Source organism: Neltuma alba, unplaced genomic scaffold, assembly GCF_004799145.2.
Source record: "Neltuma alba isolate B1F8T4 unplaced genomic scaffold, ASM479914v2 tig00012867_pilon, whole genome shotgun sequence".
NCBI classification, from domain to species: Eukaryota; Viridiplantae; Streptophyta; class Magnoliopsida; order Fabales; family Fabaceae; genus Neltuma; species Neltuma alba.
Genome location: NW_021637247.1, coordinates 31,634 through 54,165, shown reverse-complemented (window position 1 = coordinate 54,165; position 22,532 = coordinate 31,634). Strand labels below are relative to the sequence as shown.

The window sequence follows — 22,532 nt, the reverse complement described above, 5'->3', positions numbered from 1 at the left end:
CTCGTTTTTCCCCCCTCAAAATGGTTGACCCTTCTGACACTCTCCATTAAATTACCGCGTCCGGACAGAAAGACACCACCAAATTACTGCATGATTGTTTCCTCCATCTAGGAGCCTGACACTTCGTCCCTTCATTTTTTTGTCCCGCTGTACATATACTACAGATAATGATGAACGGATCAAACATTTACTTGTAAATGGATGAGCATCCTAACTAATAATTTTTGTTTATATTAAATTTTAAGGTAAGTTTATAAAATAATGTTGTAGTAGGCCCTCTCTAAAAAAAAATGTTGTAGTACTCCCTCCATCCTATTTTATAAACAACAACTACCATCTTCTTCTTTTCTAAATATAAACAATATTTATAAGTTGTTTTAAATTTTTGTAGCAAATTTTCTATTTTACCCTATTAATCACTTATTTTAATACTTAATATATTTATTATCTCATTTTATAAATCATTATCTCTTTATTACACATTCTCTCTCTTCAATAATTCTATTTATTATAATAATTTTCGTATTCTCTCTCTTATACCTTCTCTCCCTTGTAAATAAGAGTATTTTACAGAAAAAAACTTTTAATTTTTACATATTTATTATTTTTACCTAATTTTAATTAATATTTTAATCTACATAATAATAATAATAAGTTCTAATGTTATTTATAAAAAGAGAGGGGGGAGTAATTGTTTACAAATGGTTACGTAGTGTTCATATATTGACCACAATTTTTTTCCCCATCTCTCCGAGGTGCGTGCGCAGGTATGGGCATTTGCGTGTCTTTTACCAGAATCCCTGTGTTTTGTTTTTTGTCACAGTAATTCGATTTAAAAGCTTGCAAAAGACGACAAACATAAATGAGTAATTAAAGCAAGTTGGATTAATTAAAGAGTGATTTACGTAGGCCCGGACAATAATGGCTTTTGAACGAGGGCGGGGACTTTTGACGAGCACAGGGACGTAGCCACACTTGGGCACCCTTCGTTCCACTGAATCACAGAAATCACAACCTAATGTGCGATTTGTCTGAGCTTGAAAGTCGACGAATCTTGTAGATTAAGACCAAAACCAGGAAGCATTTCTACTTACTACGTGATTAATAACATCCTAAAAACGCAAACTAAAAAGAAGCCTAGGAATTTAGGGCTGCCTAACCCCCTGTTCTGGGGCCTAAGTTTAGGCAATATACATTTAAGTCAAATCGCCTGAGCAAATTAATATCGAGCCGCCAGCCTAAATTCTCTTGATTAACCTACAAGGCTACATCCAATACGATGAATGCACTTGCTTAATGCTTCTTCTTCAATTCAGGGCGGGTTAGGCTTGAGTCCGCTTTCAGTGGAAACTTTATCAGCTATCATGAAGCATGGCTTTGCCATTATAGAACCAAGCCTCGCCACCTGTTCTTGTGAATCTGAAAAGCATTATCGGATAAGGGGATCAAGCTCTTGACTTTTGTTTGCAGTCCAGATCAAGAAAGTCCCTTAGATTCTTGCTTACATCACACACATGATTGAAGAAATGCAGATGGGAAAGAGAAGAAATGAAGATGTACATTCCTTTTTTATGTTTTTCCTTTGCTCTCTCTTAATTTTGGATTCAAAGAAATTCCCGATGACAATAATGCCCCAGAAGCCAAGAGAATCTCTAGGTCAGGGCTTTTTGTCCAACGCGAAGCAGAGGCTCCAAAGAAAAGAAATTAGTAAAGGCAGAAAAGTTCCTAGTGGTTATTTTTTTTTTTTAAAAAAAAAAACTTAAAAAAAGTTCCCAGTGGGACGGTTCTGTGCTATCCTGCGAGGGGACATCAGCTTGATGGCTCACCCTAACAAAACGAAAATTTGAACGATTTTCTTCATTCAATTTCCTGTGGCCGAAAATCACAAAATTTGATCAGAACATATCAAAGAAATCAGAGGCGCGTTTCAATGTGATTTGATTAGGAACTCAATGGTATGGACGGTAAAATTCAATTGCCTAATGCTTGACTCTTTTTCCCCCTTCTTTTTTTTTTGAATAAATTTTTACCCCCTTCTTTAGATTCAAATAAAACCATAATGAACAATTAAAAAAAGCCGCAAGCTAATCCATACAATCAGGGAGCAAGCAAGCTCAGGGCCCGGCCCGGATTTAAGCTTCTCATAAGAACAAATAACACAAGTTCTATGTGTATACGCATATTAAAATAAACAAAAACCTTGCTTGTGTTATAAAATACACTTTTTGAAGGAAAGTCATGTTCCCTTTCTATGATATTTATGAGCCCATTTAAGATAGCTTATAAATAGTTTTTCAATCATAATTTATGAAATATGAGATAAGCATGAGAAAAGAATTTTATCTCGACTTTTTGAGTATTTTTTTACCCTTATCCCAAACATGTTTTACATCTCGAAAGAAATTAATCCTTGACAAATTAGGGATAATTTAAACGGTCCAAGAGGAAAAAAGTCATACTACGTTGTGGGTTATGGAATAACTTTTAAGCATAAAATTTAAAATTCAAATAAATATTTATTTTTAACTTCCATGCCTCATCCGAAATATTCTCATACAAGTTCCCCATAAAAGCTATTGTCCTTTTTCTTTTTCTTGCTCCTTTTAATATAGAAAAGACAGGCATCGTCTTCCAAGAAGCAACATAAGTTGACCCTAGCGCCATCCCTGATTGTCTTCCCCTCCATCTTGTGATTATAAACTTCGTCGCAGGCTTCCCTTCATTTCCCGCATTACAACATGCAGCAATTTCAAGCGAACTGGGTTTCTTATCTTTCACACCAATAACAAAAATAAGTCACTTGACACAAACTGCTAACATCGCAGACTTCGAACACATGCATTGCCAAATTGGAGATGTTAAAAGGAAAAATCCTGCCCAGTTTCGGTATCGACATCGGTGGACCCCACATGGAATTCTCCTCTCTCTTCCTTTCTCTCGGTGTCTCCCTCCTCAAGAATCAAGATGTTCGGCTCAAGGAAAAAGTTCCCAAGAGGTTCTCACACAAACACCGCATACTTTTGAAAGTTAGGAGTTAGGACTGCATTTTTAGTCCCCAGAAGAAACACCAGCTCTCATCACTGACTAACGATAGCTTTTCTGATTCAACGTCCAAGACGAAGATTAGATTCCTATCAGAACTATCTTGTAATTAAAGTCGACTGCGTGCAAATTAGTCCACGCACCCACTTCAGTTCAATCCAAGAACAAAACATATACTTGTACCATCTTGAAGATGAATGCATATACCACATTGTGAGAAAGAGTACATAACTACCCTGGAGGGTCACAGGAACTTTCCCGTTATTTAGAGAACCATGGGATTAGATGTCATCGAGCACACCATTTATATAATAATTGCCAAAAGAACAGGTGACCTCGGAACAACAAATCCATATGTGCCACCCAACCAATTCCACAATAAAACACCATTGCCTAAAGTATCAAGATTATACACTGAGAATTAGCAGAAGAGACATTTGGCCTCACATTAGAATAAAGACCCCGACGCCTAAACAGTGTGTAACATCAATGAAAGTGAACTCGCACGCTAGAGTGATTTTAACTTCGAATGAATGTGAACCAAAATAATCATGTGGGAACCTTTGTGTACTTCACTAAAACATGAACTGTTTTCCAGAACAATCGAAGAAGGAACAATATGCAGCATGGAGAGATTAAGAGGCTTATAAGACACAAAACTGGATAGGAAAGGATCAGAATTTAGAACCAAAGTAAATGAGCATAACTGGGCGCAGTTATATTGAAGCCCAACGTAGATTAAGTTGGCACCCACGCTCAGCCACATATCAAGAGATAAGAAAAGGTTCTATATTGAGTATTGTTTTTAAGAAAAAGGAATACTACTGGGGTTAGAATCCAAATACTCGTGTGGAGGTAGAATAGTGTAGAGCATCAGTTGCATTTTTCATCATCAGAATAGCTCTGCTAAATTGACCTTATAAACTTGTACTATTTATATCCACCCATCGAAAGTAAAACTAATTGCCTAAGGTATCAATTCGAACAAACCAATTGCAAAGGGCGGAAAAAGAAATTAAGAGGTAATTGAGGGGAAAAAAACAAAAAAGTAAGAAAGAAAGGCAGCCTCTCTACATAACTGTCCCGTGGTCATCTATTGAAGAAATTTGGCAAGTCATCTTTTCAGTTCTTCGCACCCACTCCCGCCCTCTCTGCCTTCTGCGAAATTACATTCATTTCAAACATATTGTCCTCAAAGTACTCCCTGTAAGGATGGTTCTTAGGGATAAGCCTCCGGAACTTGTCAAATTGTTTTTCAGCTTCATCTTTCTTTCTTAGAAGAGTATATATGATACCCAGACATAAGTAAGGCCTGAAATCCTTCGGTTCTTCCTTAACAAGCTCCTGATAAGCCTTCAGCGCATCAGAAAATTCTCCCTCCATGACTTTAATCTGCGCAATCAAGAGCCTCAAATCCCTGACATCCGATTCCCGCTTTTGCTTTTTGCAAAATTCCACTGCCTCTTCAATCCTCTTCAATAAATCCTCCAATGGCTTATCCGATTCCGAAGTTGCCATTACTAGGCCATGATAGGCCTCAACACGATAGGGATCTTTCGTTAGAATTTCTTCGAACTTCTCTCTAGCCAATTCGCAGTCACCATTGTAAACATACATGTGAGCCTTCAGCAATGGCCACTCAAACTCTTCCGGTTCGAGCTCAATTAAACGATCTATAACCTGGATTGCTTCCTCAATTTTGCGCGCTCTGACTTTGACCTCGATGAGCGACCGCAAAGCCTCGGTATCATTGGGATTGTTGCTTAATCTCTCGCCAATGACTCTCTGATTTTCTTCATTCGAAGAATTTTCCGTCGACTCCGTACTCGATTCCACCGTGGGCATCTCAAGCGGGGCTGCAATGGCGGGCTTGTAGCGAAGACGCATGTAGAAAAACACAGCCGCCGCTAGGATGGTGCAGGTGGTTCGGATAACGGGTGAGAAAAGGGAGTTTAGGGTTTGAAGCAATTGTGGTAATGTGGTTCCGCGCCTAAGGAAAGCAGAGTCGGTGAACGACTCTGACGGCAAGGACGCCGCTCTAATGGACGGTGATCGGAAGGAGGAAGACGAGAATCGCGACGGCGAAAGACGGGGAGGTAAAGACCTGAAGGAGACGGAAGATATGGGTCTCGATAGTGAAGAAGGAAGATGACTGAGTGAGAAGGGAAGCGGGTGGCGACAGTGATGCAGTGTGGCCAGAGACTCCATGGCTCAGGCCTCACAGAAGCAGAATACGAATTGGAGACACAAGAAGAGCAGAGAATAGCTAAAACCCTGAATATTGCGGAGGAGAAGGGTGGCGGAGGCTAAAACCCCCGGCGATATTTCATAATTATCTTGAGGAATGAACGCTAATTTTCTTTTTCACAGTTTATTTGGAAAATAAGTAGCAGATTCATATCCTTTGATCCTAAACCATCTACTTTTGATGTGGATGTTAGCACAATCTACTCTTGTTCTTGAAATGAATAGAAAATATGGAGTAGCTGAACAAGTTGAATTATTTATAACTTTTTTTTTTAGCTGAAAGTTGTACTATTTATAACTTGTTGATGATAAAATTCAATAATTTATTATCATGAACTTTCTTATATAAATTAATGTGATTAATGCAATTGACATTCGGAGACATGATAAAGGCACGTCCAGATTAAATTAGAAAAACCCAGTCGATTTGACTAGAACAGAGGTGAACCAAAATACAATTGAGATTCACGGATGTACTCCAATTAAATTGCCGGGGGCAGGAGTGGAACTCGAAAGCAGAACATTGCTGGAGTTAAGTTGCGATGGACGACCACGCTTAATCAAAAGCCGTCAATTAATTAATATCGGAAGGATTGTCCCGTAATCAAAATAAAGATATTCTATTCTTTATAACCCATGGAATCATGCATACTAAATATATTGGTGTGTAGTGATGATGGAGATGATATGATGAGGGTGCTTTTTCTTTGGACAAGAAAGGTCAAACAGTCATCATGAATTTCAGTAAAAAGATTATTTTATTAAAAAAAAGAGAGAGAATAAATCCACGGAGGATATGACCGAGCCCAATCCAGGCAGAAAAAATTAAGGCGGGTGAACCACAGGATGAATTAAAGGGAGACAAAAGAATGGAGAAGGCAGAGGCATTCAAGAGCAGAGACCGTTGGCGATGGACGCAGGGTCTAAATGGCAGCAGTAACGGTCTCCACTTTATTATGGCGCATTGATGGCGGGGGCATTTATCAGAGAAGCGAACAGGATCATGTCTGAAGCCGCCACGCCCTGGGTGTGATACGGCAGCGTTTTCACCCGGCATTGAATTGTGATTCTGCCAGTGTTGCTCAAGCAAGAGACCAACCATTCCCGGCTCTGCTCCTTTAATATTCCAACGGAGCAACCACCTCAGGCTTCTGACGTTTTCATTCGATAGTCGTTGCGGAAGGCGGGCGCCCCAACAGTGCCGTCCTATATACGACCGCAAACACAACTTTCCTCCCAACAGCGCATGTCAATCTGAAATTAATACCGCATTATTCACAAAGACCAACGGAAACCCTCTACCACTACTCCTGTTGCTTTTTTATAAATTTTCATAGATTTTTTTTACTCTTATGTGTTTTAGAATTTCATTTTCATAGGAAAAATATTCTGATTATTATTCGTTACTAAATTTAACAGATAACCGTTTAGAACAAAAATACCACAAAATAAGACTTTCAGGACATAGAAAAGCCACAAAACTTTCAAGTATTAAATACTTCTGAAATATTTAAAAACACCTTATCCTTCTCAGCATTTCTATACAACTTTTTTCAAATCTGAAAAAGCAAATATCAATTCATATCCTTTAAATTTATTTTAGTAGATATTTTAAATGCGGAAAATCTACACAGTCAAGGGAGCCCCTACTTCGATTGAAAAAAGGGGCAAGTCCCTCAATTATTACCGCATCAGTCAAAATATTGCACCATGAAAAATTGTTTTATATAATTATTTTTCCTACCAAAAACACGAAAATGGGTTTCCGCTCTCCGCCTGAGCCAATGAATCCCTTTCTGATGTAGACCTAATATTTCTCGTCATCAGGTTATCCAATTAACGCAAGAGCAAAATCCTAAAAACTACCATTTTCCTCATTTCAATACCCAGCACAAAATCGATTTCTACGAATCATCTGCCTTTCTATCATAAGTCCTATGGTAAAGATAGTTCGCGAGGTCTGCCCGTTAAAAAGCTTCCTTTGGAACTAGAAACCATAAGCATGCTCTGAGTTCAGCAGAGGTATAAGCACTTGTCCTGACAAGTACAATAATGCTTCGGGTTTTAAAAATTAATTTTCTGAAGCCAGCAGAGCATCGATTTTGCTTGCTAAAACGACCGAGAGGAGGAAAAAAAGGGAAGGGGAGGAGGGTAACATTAAACAAAAATAGGAAAAGAAACGATGCAGAGAGCAAAACACAATTCACTATACAGTGGGGTCATGAAATAAAGATACCATTAGCTAGTAGTGTTGCACAAGAGAGTCATCTCCAAACTCGTGTTTTCTCCTCCAGGTCTTACAGAGGATAACGACGTTTAGGATCTCTGGTGAAGAAGGGATGTCTTAATGCCTCCCTTGCTTTAAACCGTTCAGCAGGATCATATCGAAGGAGTCCTTGCAGAAGATCAATCAAATCACCAGCAGAATGATCGACATGCTGCATTATGAGGTTCTGCAGTGTCATAAAAGGAAAACTCACTGTCAAAGGAATGTGTCAATAACCTTTGCAGCATTGACAGAAAGCTGAAATAAGCACGGGAATGTATTAAGAGACGCACTTTAATTTATGCCCTGATCCTAACATAAGCCATCTCTCGCACACTCCTTAAGATAAAGAAACAGGCCATAAGTCAGTAGTTGGATGAGAGATTGTTTGGTTATTGAGCTGTATTTTATTATCTGAGCAGTTAACACTAGCCTTTTGATGGTCAAGAGAGGAGAGAAAGACAAGCAAACTTCCTAGGACTCCCAGCATTGCTTGACACTATGTGTACTACCAGATTACAATGGATAAAAATAAAACAACACCAAATAACAATATCTAACAACGTGATATGCCTAGCGGGGAAAATTGAATATGCTATTGAATCTAATATAGTTGTTTACCAAGAATGATCCATAACGTCAACAAAAAGACATGGCCTGCCCTTGCAGTCAATTAAAAAAATGACAACATTGATTCCCAACACCCATTTCTTAATGCAAAAGGAAAACATACTTCGCATGGATCAGTTTCAAAAGTTTCAAAGAAAGTACCGGCAAGCGAGGCAATTTCCAAACAGCCCTCATGCTTTCTCTTGAAGTTGAACCATCAGGCCAACACAAACGTGCATTCCTTCTAAAATATTTGTCAGCTCGACGGCTACAAAAGTAGGCAAGATATGAAGCGAAGCCAAAAAGGAAAAAGGGAAGACAATTACTAAAGCAAATAGAATTCAGAAACACTTACTCAGCCCTAACCACCATATGTGGAGGTAGTGGCCCCAAAACTCTCTCCATCATTGCAAGATGCTCCAAGTTTTCATGAGTTTGAAAAAGGGCTTCACCCTGTTTATATACAAGAACACTATAATGTTAAACACGGCCTCCCAGAGGTAATCTTAACAAGGTCATTTAAGCCAATAGGAAATAAGCTAAAGTAATCATGATGACGTCATCAAAATCAGAAATAAACTTCACCTGTGAAAAATGGCCAGGTTGATGAGAGCTTATTCATATAAAAAATTAAAAATAACTGAATGGGTAAAGATTTGTTTTCAACACTTTCTGGTTCAGTTTAATCAGAGTCATTCAGCGTTCCATCAAGAGAAGTTAGTAAACAAACATGAGTCATGGGTCGATACTAAAAATTACTTACAGAGCAGAGTTCAACCAGTATACAACCAACACTCCAGAGATCGCAGGGATAATTCCACCCAAGACCTGCAAAAAACATCACATAATACATGGTACAGAACCAACAGAGCTAATACGCATGTGTTTCCCAGGCAACAATGGTTACCTAAGATAACCTCTGGTGCTCGATAGTGTCTGGTTGACACCACATAACTGTGATCCTGATGTTCAAATGTTGTACTCCCAAAATCAATGAGTTTTATGCAACTTGACTTGGGCAAGTTCTTGAAATAGGAGCCATCTTTTGTAGTTCGAGCTACAAACTTAATTGACAGAGATGAATCACGCCAACAGAACAAGAAATGCGTCAAAATTTTGGTCTTCGAGAATGATGACAAATGAGAACAGTAATATTTCCAAGGTAGCATCATGAGTGGTGGTGAAACATACCTTGTAGTCTGGAACTTTAATATAGTCTGATGAGACAAGAAGAATATTCTCTGGCTTCAAATCAGTGTGAATCAATCGTAAATCATGCATAACTGCATATATAAGCAACGGAATAAGTTATTTGGAATCAGAATAGACAGTTGTAATAACTATTACTGTCAATTAAATAAAATTTTACTTGATTCACATATCAGAAAATTATCATCCATATTGAGATAAGTGATTATACAAGCCCATGTGTTTAAACCCCCAAAGGAAAAGGGGAATCCATTAGATGATAAATAGATAATTAGGTACAAGTTATGTCCACACACATGCTACAGACTCCAAAAGTTGTCTGCCAAACTCCCGAACAAGATCAATGGGAAAAGAACGATAGCTGTTTTTGCGGAGAAAATCGTATAAGCTTGGCCCAAGCTTCTCAAATACCTGTTGAAACCATTTAAATCCATCCGCAAGTTTTTTAACTCACAGAATATTTAAGCATGAAGGAATAGGCATTCCCATCATATTAATCAAATTATGAACATCAATAAATACTTACAATACAAATATGATTACGATAGTCAAACCAATTCCGTATTTGCACACAACTGCAAAGAATGAAACAACTTATACCAAAATCGCTTTTAACATCTACAAACAATAAGGGAATGAATCAAGAAAAACATTCTTACCGTGCATTGCCAATGTCATGCCTGGCAAGCCTCTGCAGAACATCAATTTCAATCATTGCAGCCTCACGATACTTGTGTATGGAACGAATAACTTTGATTGCCACAACTTCTTCCTTTTCATTGTCAAGGCATTCCAAGACTTGGCCGAATGTCCCTGCATAAATTTTAGGAAAGGTGCACATTGGAGCAAATTCATCCGTGCTAGTCAAACACACCATCAAAATGTTTTCAATGATACCTTGAAAGTCATTTAATATAAGGATTTGGGGGGCAGGATTAAAAAAAAAAAAATCAGAGAAGTTGTAAAAATTACCTTCACCCATTTTACTGAGAATTCTGTCTGCAAACATAAGAAAGTAAACAATTTTACTGAACAAGCATAGCATAGTCATAAAACGGAAAAAAAATTCTCCAAAACTAAATTCAATCCAAATCAGTTACTTTCTCCTCCTCCTTTCCCCCTTTTGTTCTAGGGAGGGGGTGGAGGCCTTTGAGGATGATCTGGTACAAAGGGGAAAAATCGTTTTTTCTTTTTTAATAATCTGGTTGATTGGATCATATGAACTACAAAGCCTTCAATGCCACTCTAAAATATCTAGAAATTATAAGTCAAGCAAATGTTCAGGCTTTTCATTTCGGTTAAAGACGTCAGACCGCGTGAGATAAGGACCACGCAAAATGATCAACTGTGCTCAACAAAAACCGCATCCAATAGACTTAGCATTCTGCATGACAATAAAACACTTACATCGTGACGTTAGATTTTCACCAACGGCAAAAACGTAGTGCCCATCTTTATCGTCAGGTCTCCAAGGGGGTGATCCATTGCGAGGCACTCCCCTGTAGATGACGGAAGAATATACATGATTCGGAACTACTCCATTCGCAAGTTCCTGGCTGCAATATAAAGGCGGAAGAGGCTGCAAGCATCCGTAACTCAATTATTCAAGATTGATAGAAAATTCTCCGTTAATATTAGTTTTAAGCACAATAGCATATGCGTATGGTGTAAATTTAAACACAACAATTCCACAAGGAAAAAGGTCTTAGTTTTCAATCCATCGATTTCGAACATTCCTATACAACACGTTCCAATCTTTCCCACCACGGGCGCATAAAATTTTGCGGGGGAAGGTACGGCCAAGTGATCAGCTAGAACACATGAGGAAATTATGCAAATTGCATAGAAAATTATACAAAGTAAACGCAGCCAACAATTAAAGAAATCAATGACCGTTCGGGAAGGGCAGGTAAAATGAGAAAAATATAAATCACCAGGAAGAAAACACAAAAGCGCGCAGGGATGGAAGGAATTAAACCTTGGAAGCTGGAGGAATAGCAGGGGGCATATCCCATGTTAAACGAGGTCTCTTCCGGGGGCGCTTGTCCATGTTTTGATGCGGAAATTCGATAATTCGCTGCGTCTCCATTTATCGGTGTCTGTGTCTGTTGTGGAGAAACATGGAACAATTATCAATGAATTCAACGGTCGGGAGATCGATATCGAAGGAATTGACGAAAGATATCAATAGCGAATTAAGGAGAAATCTTCCAAATAGAAACCCTAATGATGAAGTAGATCTGAAGCTAAAGCAATTACTGGAATCGATGAGGGAGAGAAGGTGGAGGAACTTAACCGTGGTTAGGAGTATGAAGGTTTACTAACCGTGGTTAGGAAGTGGGCCCAATAATAGATATCTTCTGTTCGCGCGGACGCCTACAAGACATGCCGTGTGGGGACCACGGATGGATATGGTGCCGTAAGTTTTTCTGAGTCAGGCCCACTTCAAATGGGCCAATCAAGTTCAAGCCCACTTTTCTACCCCCACTTCAATTCCGGCCCGCCGTAGAATAAATAATGAATATCGTTGAAACCGCTCCAGCTTGTCCGATTGGTAATAAAACGGAATGAAGAGAAAAAAATGATTTTTAATATAAAAAAATTATTCATTTATGACTCTAAATATAAAGCGGAAAAATACATAATTATTTGGATTAAGGTACATCCAGCACCTCAAAGTATTTTTTTGGGTACATTCAACACTTTAAAAATTTTGTGATGCATCCAACACTCTGAAATATTTTTTTAGGTGCGTCTAATATCATAAAATATCGTTTGATGTGTCTAGTATCTCAAAGTTTTTTTATGTGCGTCCAGCAAGACCAGCACCCAAAAATATGTTTTGGTGCACCAAGGCAAAAAAAATATTTTAGGATATTAGGCGCCCTTAAAAAATACTTTAAGATACTAGATGCATCACAAAATATTTGAGGGTACTGGATATATTTGAAAAAAAGTTTTAGTGTGCAGGAAAGCACCTAAACCCAATTAGTTTAAGCAATGATAATAAGAGTAATTATATTCATCAAAGTTCGTGCAGTGACGTCTACTCGTAAATCTGTTTTCATCGAGATAATTAAATCAGAGCCTATATAGCATATAATGCACATGCTCAGCTTCTGTGAGTGTCGGTTTTTTTTTTTTTTGCTGGTGAAAAAAAAAGTGTCATTTTTTTTCCCGTTTTGCTATTTTAAGCGGACTACGTGGATCCAGAGGGTCGTGGTGGGAGTGCTTGAACTTGGACTATGTCAGCATTGAGTTACGCGGGTGTATATATGTGATTCTGGGGAGCTAGACAGGTCATTGTTCAAACGCATAGACTAAACAAGTAGGAGAATAATTCTACGCTCAAGTTGGCCAGCTAACGAACCTGAACTTGCTAATGATGATTATTCACACTCAATCCTCAGATGGGCACTTCCTGAATCCTGTAAGCGATGGGCTGATGGATCTGATGAGGGTTGGTTTAGAAAATCGTGTGAGCATATATCTAATTAATTGGGTCTGCCTTTTCTGGGAAGAAGGTCAAAAGTCATATGTAATTAATTAGCGCGCGTGGTTTGAAAATCAAGCATTTTGTTCACATTGTCAGGTTCGACATCTTCGTTCATTCCTTTCACTTTTTGAAGCTGGTGTGAACCGTGAAGTTTCATCAGCAGATAATTCACCCAACTCCTTTAATTACCAACCAACACGTGCTTTTTTGCCAACATATCTGTACGAGAATCCCATGTTTCAGAGAACAAGCAGATAGATTCAGTGCAGACAATTTTTAAATACTACCTCCTGTCCTAATTATAAGAACTAGTTGACTAATTTGAAGAGATTAAAGAAAGAAGTTAAATTAGTTATTTGAATAAATATGTGTTTTTTTTTTTAAAATATCCTTACCAATCAAGTATATGAGATAGAATTATCATTGTTAAAAAGACTATTTTGAAAAAAAAATATATCAATATCAGAGACAAAATTTATTGAAATCTTATATTTAAGATCAAAATAAAAACAAAACAAGATTTTATATTAAAGACAAGAAGTATTATTACGTGATGCGCTACAACAACAATGCTACAATACGACACAAACAGATAGGTTCGGTGCATCCAAGAATTTTTCACGGAACAAGAAAGACTTTCACGCCTTACGGCTTACGCGACTCTACGTTTTGGATAAGTACCAACCGAAGATAGATAACCGTAATTTCTGCAGCATCCCCGTCACTAGTTATGTAAGCTTTCCTGAGCATTTGTCTCTTTCCAACTGGTCAAAAAGGTCGTCTAACTACTTTCGCAATCCACCCAAAAGAAATCATAATAAAAGGATCCGTTTCCTTAGATTTGAACAGAAAAGAGGAAGCTCCAGCATTAGTCAAACTTCAAGCTGCAACTAAAATGTTGTGATTTAAACTTCTTGTTTTTCAGTTCTTAATGATGTTTAATTGCCAGGATGGTTCCTGAAAACCAGTAAACTCTAACTTATGCCTTTCAGAGTTGAATTCTGTAATTAGTTTCTTATTCCTATCCGGCCGCTCCAAGTTACACGTTTTTTGGACTTTGACTTTTGACTCTCAGGTTTTACTGACATTCTCTTCGGAAGCTACAACTCGCCCCAACCCAACGTACGTGTCGGCGCCTAGGAAAAATGTTAATCAATGCTAATATATTCGTGTAATTTTAATGAGACAATCGTCTGTGCAAACAAATCACATGTCCTTAAAAAAACAAGAAGAAGAAGTAAACATAAACAAAGCTCTTTGATTTACCAACAAAGCAATAAATTTTTATATGGATTCTGAATGTGGCCTTTTCATAAAAAATAATATTGAACATTGCGAATAAACTCCTCCAAAATTTATCAAAAGGATTGACTTCTGCAGATCTAATTATCTATAAGGAAAAAAGACACAAAAATTAAAGTATAATTTTTTGCGGCCGAATTTTGTTGAAATCCGTCCGTGGCAGATGGTCTGGGTAAATGTCAACGTAACGCAATGCACCTAGAATAAACTCCAAATACTAGTTACATGTTTGTGCCTGTATCCTACGTAACTCTGTTGAAAATTTCATGTAATTAATAAGCACTTTTATATTAATGTCATAAACCAAGTTTCCATGAAAACCATTATTTGAAGGTTCAAAAAGAAGACTCATAGCCTCTTACAGTTGTAAAGTTGGAGATCTTCGTAGAAAATTGAGTATGAGAGTTATTGTTCCATTGCACGTAATCACATGTAGTAGCAGTTCACCACCCACACGCCAAGATGATGGCTATAACATGCAAGTAGCTAAGTATTTAGCGTAAGCAGAACGCGGGCATAAACCTTGTATATACGGCAACGAGTCAAAGAGCCACTGGAACTTGGCCTTCCAAGATTCCATGTATTTGAAAAACTCAATTCAAACCAACAATCCACTGGTCAAATAACACCCTCCACACTATCTCCTATAAATACCAGCTCGCACTAACCATCCCAGATCATCACCAACCATTCCATTCACATCCCACATGGATCATAACGTAGCAGTAAAGGAGCAAAGCAGGTTTGAAGACATAGCCAGGTGTCTAATGATGCTGTCTCATGTCCAAGGCAATAACATTATGAGATCAAAGCGGGAAGACAGCTTCGCAGGCTGTCCTGTGGAATACGAGTGCAAGACATGCAAACGCAAGTTCTCGTCGTTTCAGGCTCTTGGTGGCCACAGGGCTAGCCACAAGAGACCAAGGCTGGAGGGGGATCATGAACTGAGAGCGCAGGCTAAGTCTCTGAGGTTAGCAACTTCAGGACCAAAAACGCACGAGTGCTCCATTTGCGGTCTGGAGTTCTCGCTGGGCCAAGCACTGGGTGGCCACATGAGAAGACACAGAGCCACCCACAACGACGACGTCGTCGACCATCGCTTTTCTTCCAAAGTGCCGGTTTTGAAGAGATCCAATAGCAAGAGGGTTGAATTCTTGGACCTTAACTTGACCCCACTCGAGAATGACTTGAAGCTCTTGTTTGGCAGCAAGGCACCTAAGATTGATGCCCTCGTCTAATTCCATTTGTTGTGTACCTATGCTTTTTTTTTTTCAAAAAAAATTGTGTATTCCTTTAATTCTTTCGTGTATCATTTGAAATAAGCTACTATTTTTTTTCTTTTAATGTAACTCTTTGGATCGTAGATTAAGCCTCTCAATTCAATTTCTTATACTTTTCTTGTTTTTATCTTTTTCTGACCAACTGAAAAATCCATTCTTCTATTCAGCAAAACAGGCTCTCACAAAACCCCTGGTTACTCAGTTATAATACACTGTTTTTGCACCAAGGCTAGATTTCAGAGCATCAGTGGGTTGTGAATACTTTTTAGAAGGGCCGCTTTGATTGACATTTTATGTTTCAGGGAATCGAATTAAAAGACTAAATATTTGAGTAACTGTTTTAAAAGAATAATAATCTCTCTTGCGTAAGAATTAAAAACTCCTTTTGTTTACTCTGGTCTTCTTGTTGTTCTTTGAATCTCTTTCGTGTTGTTTTATTTATGTTGTGACGTTCCTTATATTCTGATGGGAAGAGAGAGCAGATATTTTGAAGAAGATATAAATGCGCGGTTTTACGTTGAGCGGCGAGGGTCCCCTTTATTCCTTTTCGTGTTATGAAAACAAGGGAAGAAGAGTAGTCGTCATAGTTTCGTCATAGTTTTCCATCTTTCATCCAAAAACAGACACAAACATGGACTTTCCAAAAAAGGCCAATGACGAGCTGCAATGGTATTCGTAGGATATACTTTTTATCATCATATTTATAAATTATTTTCAACGATTAAAAAATATTTTAAATTTCATTAACTCTCATTTAAAAATCAATAACTTTTTAATTTTATTTTTGTGTCATACATATTATACCTCATATAAACAAAATCAACATAATAATAACTAAATAGTAAAATTACGCATCTATATAAAAATTTCTTTTAATATCCCATAAATAGGAGGAAAAAATATGTTATTTTTCTGCTTATAAATATAAATAGGACTGAAGGAGTATATCATAGAAGGCACTGAGAGAGGCGCGGTCAAATCAGCTTATCCGTTTCGACGCGGTACACGTGAACCCCACTTTATCTTCCTATTGGGGTGGGCTTTTCTCGGGCCATGGCAACTAATTGGGCCGACATGAGCCGTGAAGCTAGAAATCTCACGTAAGCTCTAGTGTTACCAAAAGTTGAATAAGACCCCTCTGGCGCTCGCATTTCCGGCCAGGTTCACTTGATAAGATAGTTCGTGCTAAGATAGCACCTTGCAAAAACCTATTACGCGATGTGATGCAGTGAGCCAATAAAAAAAAATTATAGACAATACTTATATCAGGTTGCTAATATTTTCTCCGAATTACACATAATCATGTGTCATACTTTTAAAACATTAACGTTTAATTATAAATTGACATGAAACAAAAAAAAAACACATGACCATGTATACATGTCTGAAGAACTTAACATAATAAATATAAGTAATTTGACTTGAGTTTTTTTTCCAAAAAGATAATAATGGCAATCAGTGATAATTAAGGGTTGAAAAACATGTCATTGGCGGCCTCTTTATAATTATTGGTACGACTGAAAAAGAGATGAATTTTCATCGTTCAAATGAACTCACCAAAATACTTGCTCTTTTAATTAGTCAACGCATGATATCATCGGGAGGAGCTAAGCTAACTTCGTTTTTTTGTTAAATTTGCTAGCGGTATAAGACTTTAAGCGAGACCAAATACACGCGCAAACAAATGGAACGACGTCAGGCATGTGAATCTCAGACTCTAAAATACTACCTCTAATTTTTAATAAAAAAACTAGTTGACTAATTTAAATAGATTGAAAAAATTAGTTAAGTTCGCTATTTGTAATAAATATGTATTGTCTTTTCTAAAACATCCTTACTAATTATATGTACTGGCTAAACCCGTTATTATTACAAGAATTATTTTGAGAAAAAAATAGATAAATATGAGAAATAAAATAAATTAGAGTGTAACATTTAGGACCAAACTAAAAGTCAGATAAACTTTTATATTAAAAACTGGAGGGAGTAAGAAACTTCTCACTCAAATTTCACAAGCAGATAATTTAATTAGACACGGGAACACTGCACTTCTAGCATTAGTTAATTTTAATGTGGCCTTGTCTCTTGCAATATTGTGTGATTGTTTCAATTAATGCACGATAAGAGATAACACTCGCATCATAATTCGCAGCGCATACTGGACATGAATCACGTTGCTGTGAGCCAATTCTGACGAGGAAACCTGGGAGACACAACAACGTCGTCATTGCTGGCGATCGAATCAAAACTTGAGAACGAAGTAGGTTTTTAAAACTTTATTTATCGGCGATTGAGTTTCGAGTTGGATACCACAACCTTCATTGGTTTAAATGCCTGCACAAGCGAATAATCAGGTTTGGGTTATTATCACTTGACGGGGTTGTCCCTGTGGAGTTTAATTCCATGTCCTATATATTTGTATAGCTGTGATGGTGCCAAAAAAGGCATGTGTCTGAGAAAATGTAAGCGCGCCAAGTTGCATGCAACTTTAAATTGATTATCTTAAAAGTAATTTTCTGCCTGCTCATTGAACAAATTTGCGCTGTTCACATATGACAGAAATATGCCCAATAATCACAGGAAAGTGAAAATCCAACCGCTAATTCGGAGGAAAATGAGTAAAAGGGTTACATATAATATACTCTTTCGGTCCTAATTATAAGACCCAATTGACTTATTTGAGGAGATTAAGGAAGTAAGTTAAGTTGGTTATTTATAATAAATAAGTGTTGTCATTCCTAAAATATCCTTGCTAATTAAGTATATTGGCTAAAACTATCATTATTAGAAGGATTATCTTGGAAAAAAATGCATAAATATAAGAGACAAAATGGATTGGGGTTTATAATTAGGATAATTAGGATCAAATAAAAATCAAATGGGTCTTATAATAAGGACCGGAAGAGTATATATGCTACTTCCGGTCCTAATTACAAATGAGACCTTATAATTAGAGTCGGAAGTAGTATTCTATACGTAGTGATATATTTCAATGTGTAGTACCTTAGCTGTTTGCGGACATGAGTTAGGCCTCCAAAAATCAGCAGAACCAGGACTAGTGCTAGAATTACTTTTAAAAAAAAAATAACAATTCAAAATAAGGTGAGAAGATGGGTGCTGACTGTAATGGCTTCAACTTGCACAAGTTGGCCATCTTCAACTACTAAGCTCACCCACAAAGAATCTATAAAATCCTATTTTCTGTCACTCTGTGCGTGCTTGTTGCTTTCTTCATTTTATAATTTAATGCCCCTGATTGATTTGTGAAATATTTTATTTTTAATCTAAGATACTTCCTCTGGTTTTTATTATAAGATCTCATATGATTTTTATTTTGATCATAAATATAAGATCCTAATCTATTCTGTCTCTAATATTTATACATTATTTTCCAAAGATAGTCATTCTAATAATGATAATTCTAGCCGATACACTTGATTAGCAAAGATATTTAAGAAAAACAACACCTATTTATTACAAATAACTAATTTAACTTATTTCTTTAATCTCCTCAAATTAGTCAACTAGCTCTTATAATTAGGAATAGAGGTAGTATAAAAGAGATTGATCAAATGCATTTGCCTGCTTAACATGAGGAGGATATATAATGATAAAGAGTGAAGACTGGGTTTAATTATAATCAACTTGCCTGTGGTGCCGTGAGCTCGTGGCAACAGTAATTGATGTGTAATAATCTTATTAATTTGCTAATTATTCTGATTTTAATATCACGTTTCCTATGGATGCCTCGTACGTTAGATCAAAACAATGTCAAATTTCAATGTTTACATGCAAATTTAACAATCAGGGCTACCACGGGTTAAAAAAGGGAATGATGATCAGCCTCACACTAAGGAATATAATTAATGGGTGTGCAGAATAAGTAATTCGAATAAAGTCATCCTCGCTGAATCGAGCAAGTGAAAAAACTAGATTGGTTGAAACTAAATTAGCCGATCGATTGCCACATGCACAGAGAAGAAAATGTGGGATGAACAAATATTTGAGGCCACGAATTCAGCGTGGAGAACGGAGTGGATTCTGATATCACACTCACGTTTAGTTTTAAGGATATGAGAGGTAGGTTTCCCTGCTGATCCCCGGAGAATCGAAAAACAGAAACAGTCAACCTAGTAGTGATCCGTAAGATTCAAGTACAGTTGTTGCTGTCGTTGGTGCGCTTCACCTCTCTTCCACCTACTTGCATCATTAACTTAGGTAAATACAACAATGCTGCTTCATCGGAGGACTTTCGTTTTTCGCTTGGTCTAATGTTTAATGAACAGCTTAATAAGCTAGGTCGCTCGCTCATGACAATAACTTTTGAGGTCAAGTTAAAGTCACATATGATGTGTAGAGTCTTCGCGAACATGACACTCTGCTTATTCGGATTGGTTCATCTCGTTATATATAGATACACAGAAGCTATTTATATATATATATATATATATATATATATTCTTCACATTCACTTGTTCGACTCGCAGGGGGACACTCAGTGATGGATTTAATGATGGATTTAATTAATAGTATCACTCAATCATACGACGTTTGACCTTCTTTTGAAGCAAGCGCAATGATTTATCAGATCTTGATCGACAGCCAAGCCCCTGCGAGCTGCCAGCTGGTGTGATTCACCGATACCGGTACCTAGTTTTGTGGCCAACACGTCACTTACAACCCACATGAACATGATGTATTTTGCTTTTTAAACATTCCTAGTACAGGACTGAAAATAAGGTTGTATAAATAGTGTCGCACGGAGACCAAAACAGTGAAATAACATAAGACAATACAGATTATCAAGTTGTGTGATTGCCCCACACACACACACACAACTTGGTGCGTCCGTGGGGGAAATTATGAGATATTTAGCAAGAATAGCGATTGGGCAACATGAGTAGGGAAATGAAGACCCAGATTGGAAGGCAAGGGGCAAAGACGACCGGTCTTGTGTTTGGAGGCAATCATCAGGGAAACTCCTTTTTTTTTTTTTGGATAATAGAATGTGATAATGTGAAGAAGATGAGGCGGTGCGTTTTAGTGTCACGTCACAATTATGGCTGGCATACAGTGCAGTACTGCATAGGTCTCTCCTCTGTGAGGCCCTAATTTGGGATTCTGCAGGATGCGTCTCTGTCCAGCATTTAAGTCACTCCCACACAAATTCGTCGTCTTGATTTGATTGGACAAAGGCCCCTTCCACCACCTCACAACTATCTACTATAATCTTCAAATGTCCCCATTAAGACATTAAAGCCTGGGATGGCACCCGCAGCATTCTACAATTATTAACTGCAAATCTTACTTTCGTTTCACCCTTACAAAAAGCGTCCTGCATGGTTTTCCGTATTGATTACTGGGAAAAAGTAAAGAAATCCATAATCTTATTTTGACGAAGTCAGCTAAACTAACTAAACGTATGAAGTTCTGATGCAAGGTTAACAAATCAAGCTGTAGCAGAGATGTCAGGTACTGATGAACAGTTCATTATAAATGTAGCTAGGGCGCATGAGCGCTTTTCCCTTGAGCTTCGTATATGCGTAACTTCTTTTTGGATTAGATTGGGTCTAATGGTTAGAGTACTGTTCGTGACCATTAGTGATTAATTATTTGATGGTGCATTATTTCAGCGTCCCCATACGCACATCGTAAAAAGGCTCTACTTTTTCCTCTAATGCATCACCTTTTCACCTTTTCTTCTACGTTTTCTCATGGATCCGTTTAGAATAGTTTATAAACAGTTTTTTAAATAACAATTTACAAAATACAATATAAATATGTGAGAGGAGTTTTGTCTTGATTCAGGTAAAATATGTTTATAAATGATTTTTTAAATCCCCAAACAGGCCTATGATTTCATTTAAATTTGTGTGGGGTGCGGGTCTTCACTTCTCCTCTCATGAGTCGACGAACTTGAGTTCACGAGTCGAAAGTTAAGTGAAATGCCCCAAAGAGTATGCGGAATAAAATATTTGGTCTCATGCGTGAAAAAAAACAAGTAATGTTTTTGATTCAGAGGTTCAAGAGAATGAGGATAATAACACAATTAATAAGCTGACTTCGTATATTTTGTTTATAATTTGAGAAATGAATTATATAGTTAAGACGAAGGGGTATATTAAAAGGGATATTTAAAAACATATGATAGAAAAGAAAGTGCAGATACAATTAGAAGTACCGGAACTTGCTGTTCTAAAGTAATCCGGGGACAGAAAAAAGTTTAATTGAATATAAAAACAACGATTGATTTTTTGTTAAATAAAGTCTGGTTTATTTAAATTCTTCAAATTAGGGTCTTGTCGTGTAAAATATGACCATCTTTACCAGTAAACTCTCCCCTAGGTCGGACGAAAGGAACCGCCAGTAACTTTGAATTCATTTTGTTGAACCTCCACCATATGTACCAAACGTTTCTTACCATCCATCCCCCCTTACTTTTTCTGCATGTTCTTTCCCCATACCAACTACTCCCAAGCAAATCCTAGTCTTGTTCCGAAGCAGCCGCTATGATATGGTTATTCTGACATTGGTTTCATTAAATCTTGTGTAACTTCGTTTAGGACAAAAGCAGCAGCCAGGTCAACGGAACAGTTCATACTACTATTTCAACTAAAACATGGAGAACGGAAAACCAGCGACACATATCGATCCCTTTATACTTTTGTTTTTTTTTTTAAAGTCGAAATACTTCAAATTATGAAATTACTGACCAGTTACATACAAGACCTCAGGTCGGCAACTCTTCACACGTCTCAAAGTAATAAAATCTGTGCGGCCTCTCCTCACCATATGATTATCTCACAAAACGAGTCAATATTCTTAAATACACAGCAAAGAAGAGCCACTCTTCCCGATGGGCAAATGAGACTTCCTTTTTTCCGGAAAAAAAAAAGTCAATAAACTTGATTTGATTTTGATGTCAATTTTCTGGCATCTTCTCCCACCCCTCTATTTCCTACAATCTCCTCCTATCTCCAAAGCATATGACAGCTCTTTTTGCTTTTCCGAGGAACATCCCCCAAAACTTCTTCTCTTGCCCTCACACATCACTGCTCCGCCAACCAGGGAACTTAGAACA

The 22,532-nt window shown here is 37.4% G+C and overlaps 3 protein-coding genes across 4 annotated transcripts; 1 reads left to right on the top strand and 2 right to left on the bottom strand.

The window, feature by feature from the left end:
- Positions 1 to 3,872: 3,872 nt before the first annotated feature.
- LOC114731979 (protein SLOW GREEN 1, chloroplastic-like) lies at positions 3,873 to 5,480 on the bottom strand. The gene has a single exon (XM_028919251.1). The coding sequence runs from the start codon at positions 5,248 to 5,250 to the stop codon at positions 4,165 to 4,167; it is 1,086 nt and encodes a 361-aa protein (XP_028775084.1). The 5' UTR covers positions 5,251 to 5,480; the 3' UTR covers positions 3,873 to 4,164.
- A 1,770-nt stretch (positions 5,481 to 7,250) lies between these two features.
- LOC114731978 (serine/threonine-protein kinase AFC1) lies at positions 7,251 to 11,629 on the bottom strand. Of its 2 annotated transcripts, none has more exons than XM_028919249.1 (12): positions 11,352 to 11,626; positions 10,781 to 10,952; positions 10,346 to 10,372; positions 10,033 to 10,186; positions 9,900 to 9,948; positions 9,670 to 9,784; positions 9,356 to 9,447; positions 9,072 to 9,228; positions 8,928 to 8,992; positions 8,520 to 8,617; positions 8,327 to 8,432; positions 7,251 to 7,742 (listed from the first exon to the last, which is right to left on the bottom strand). In XM_028919249.1, the coding sequence occupies exons 1-12, from the start codon at positions 11,460 to 11,462 to the stop codon at positions 7,587 to 7,589; spliced, it is 1,302 nt and encodes a 433-aa protein (XP_028775082.1). In that variant the 5' UTR covers positions 11,463 to 11,626; the 3' UTR covers positions 7,251 to 7,586. The 2 variants fall into 2 exon arrangements, with proteins under 2 accessions (XP_028775082.1, XP_028775083.1); XM_028919250.1 differs by lacking the exon at positions 7,251 to 7,742 and adding an exon at positions 7,853 to 7,894 and having other exon boundaries at positions 11,352 to 11,629.
- Positions 11,630 to 14,870: 3,241 nt separating this feature from the next.
- LOC114731980 (zinc finger protein ZAT11-like) lies at positions 14,871 to 15,561 on the top strand. The gene has a single exon (XM_028919252.1). It carries the CDS (start codon positions 14,879 to 14,881, stop codon positions 15,407 to 15,409), a length of 531 nt encoding a protein of 176 aa, XP_028775085.1. The 5' UTR covers positions 14,871 to 14,878; the 3' UTR covers positions 15,410 to 15,561.
- Positions 15,562 to 22,532: the final 6,971 nt, after the last annotated feature.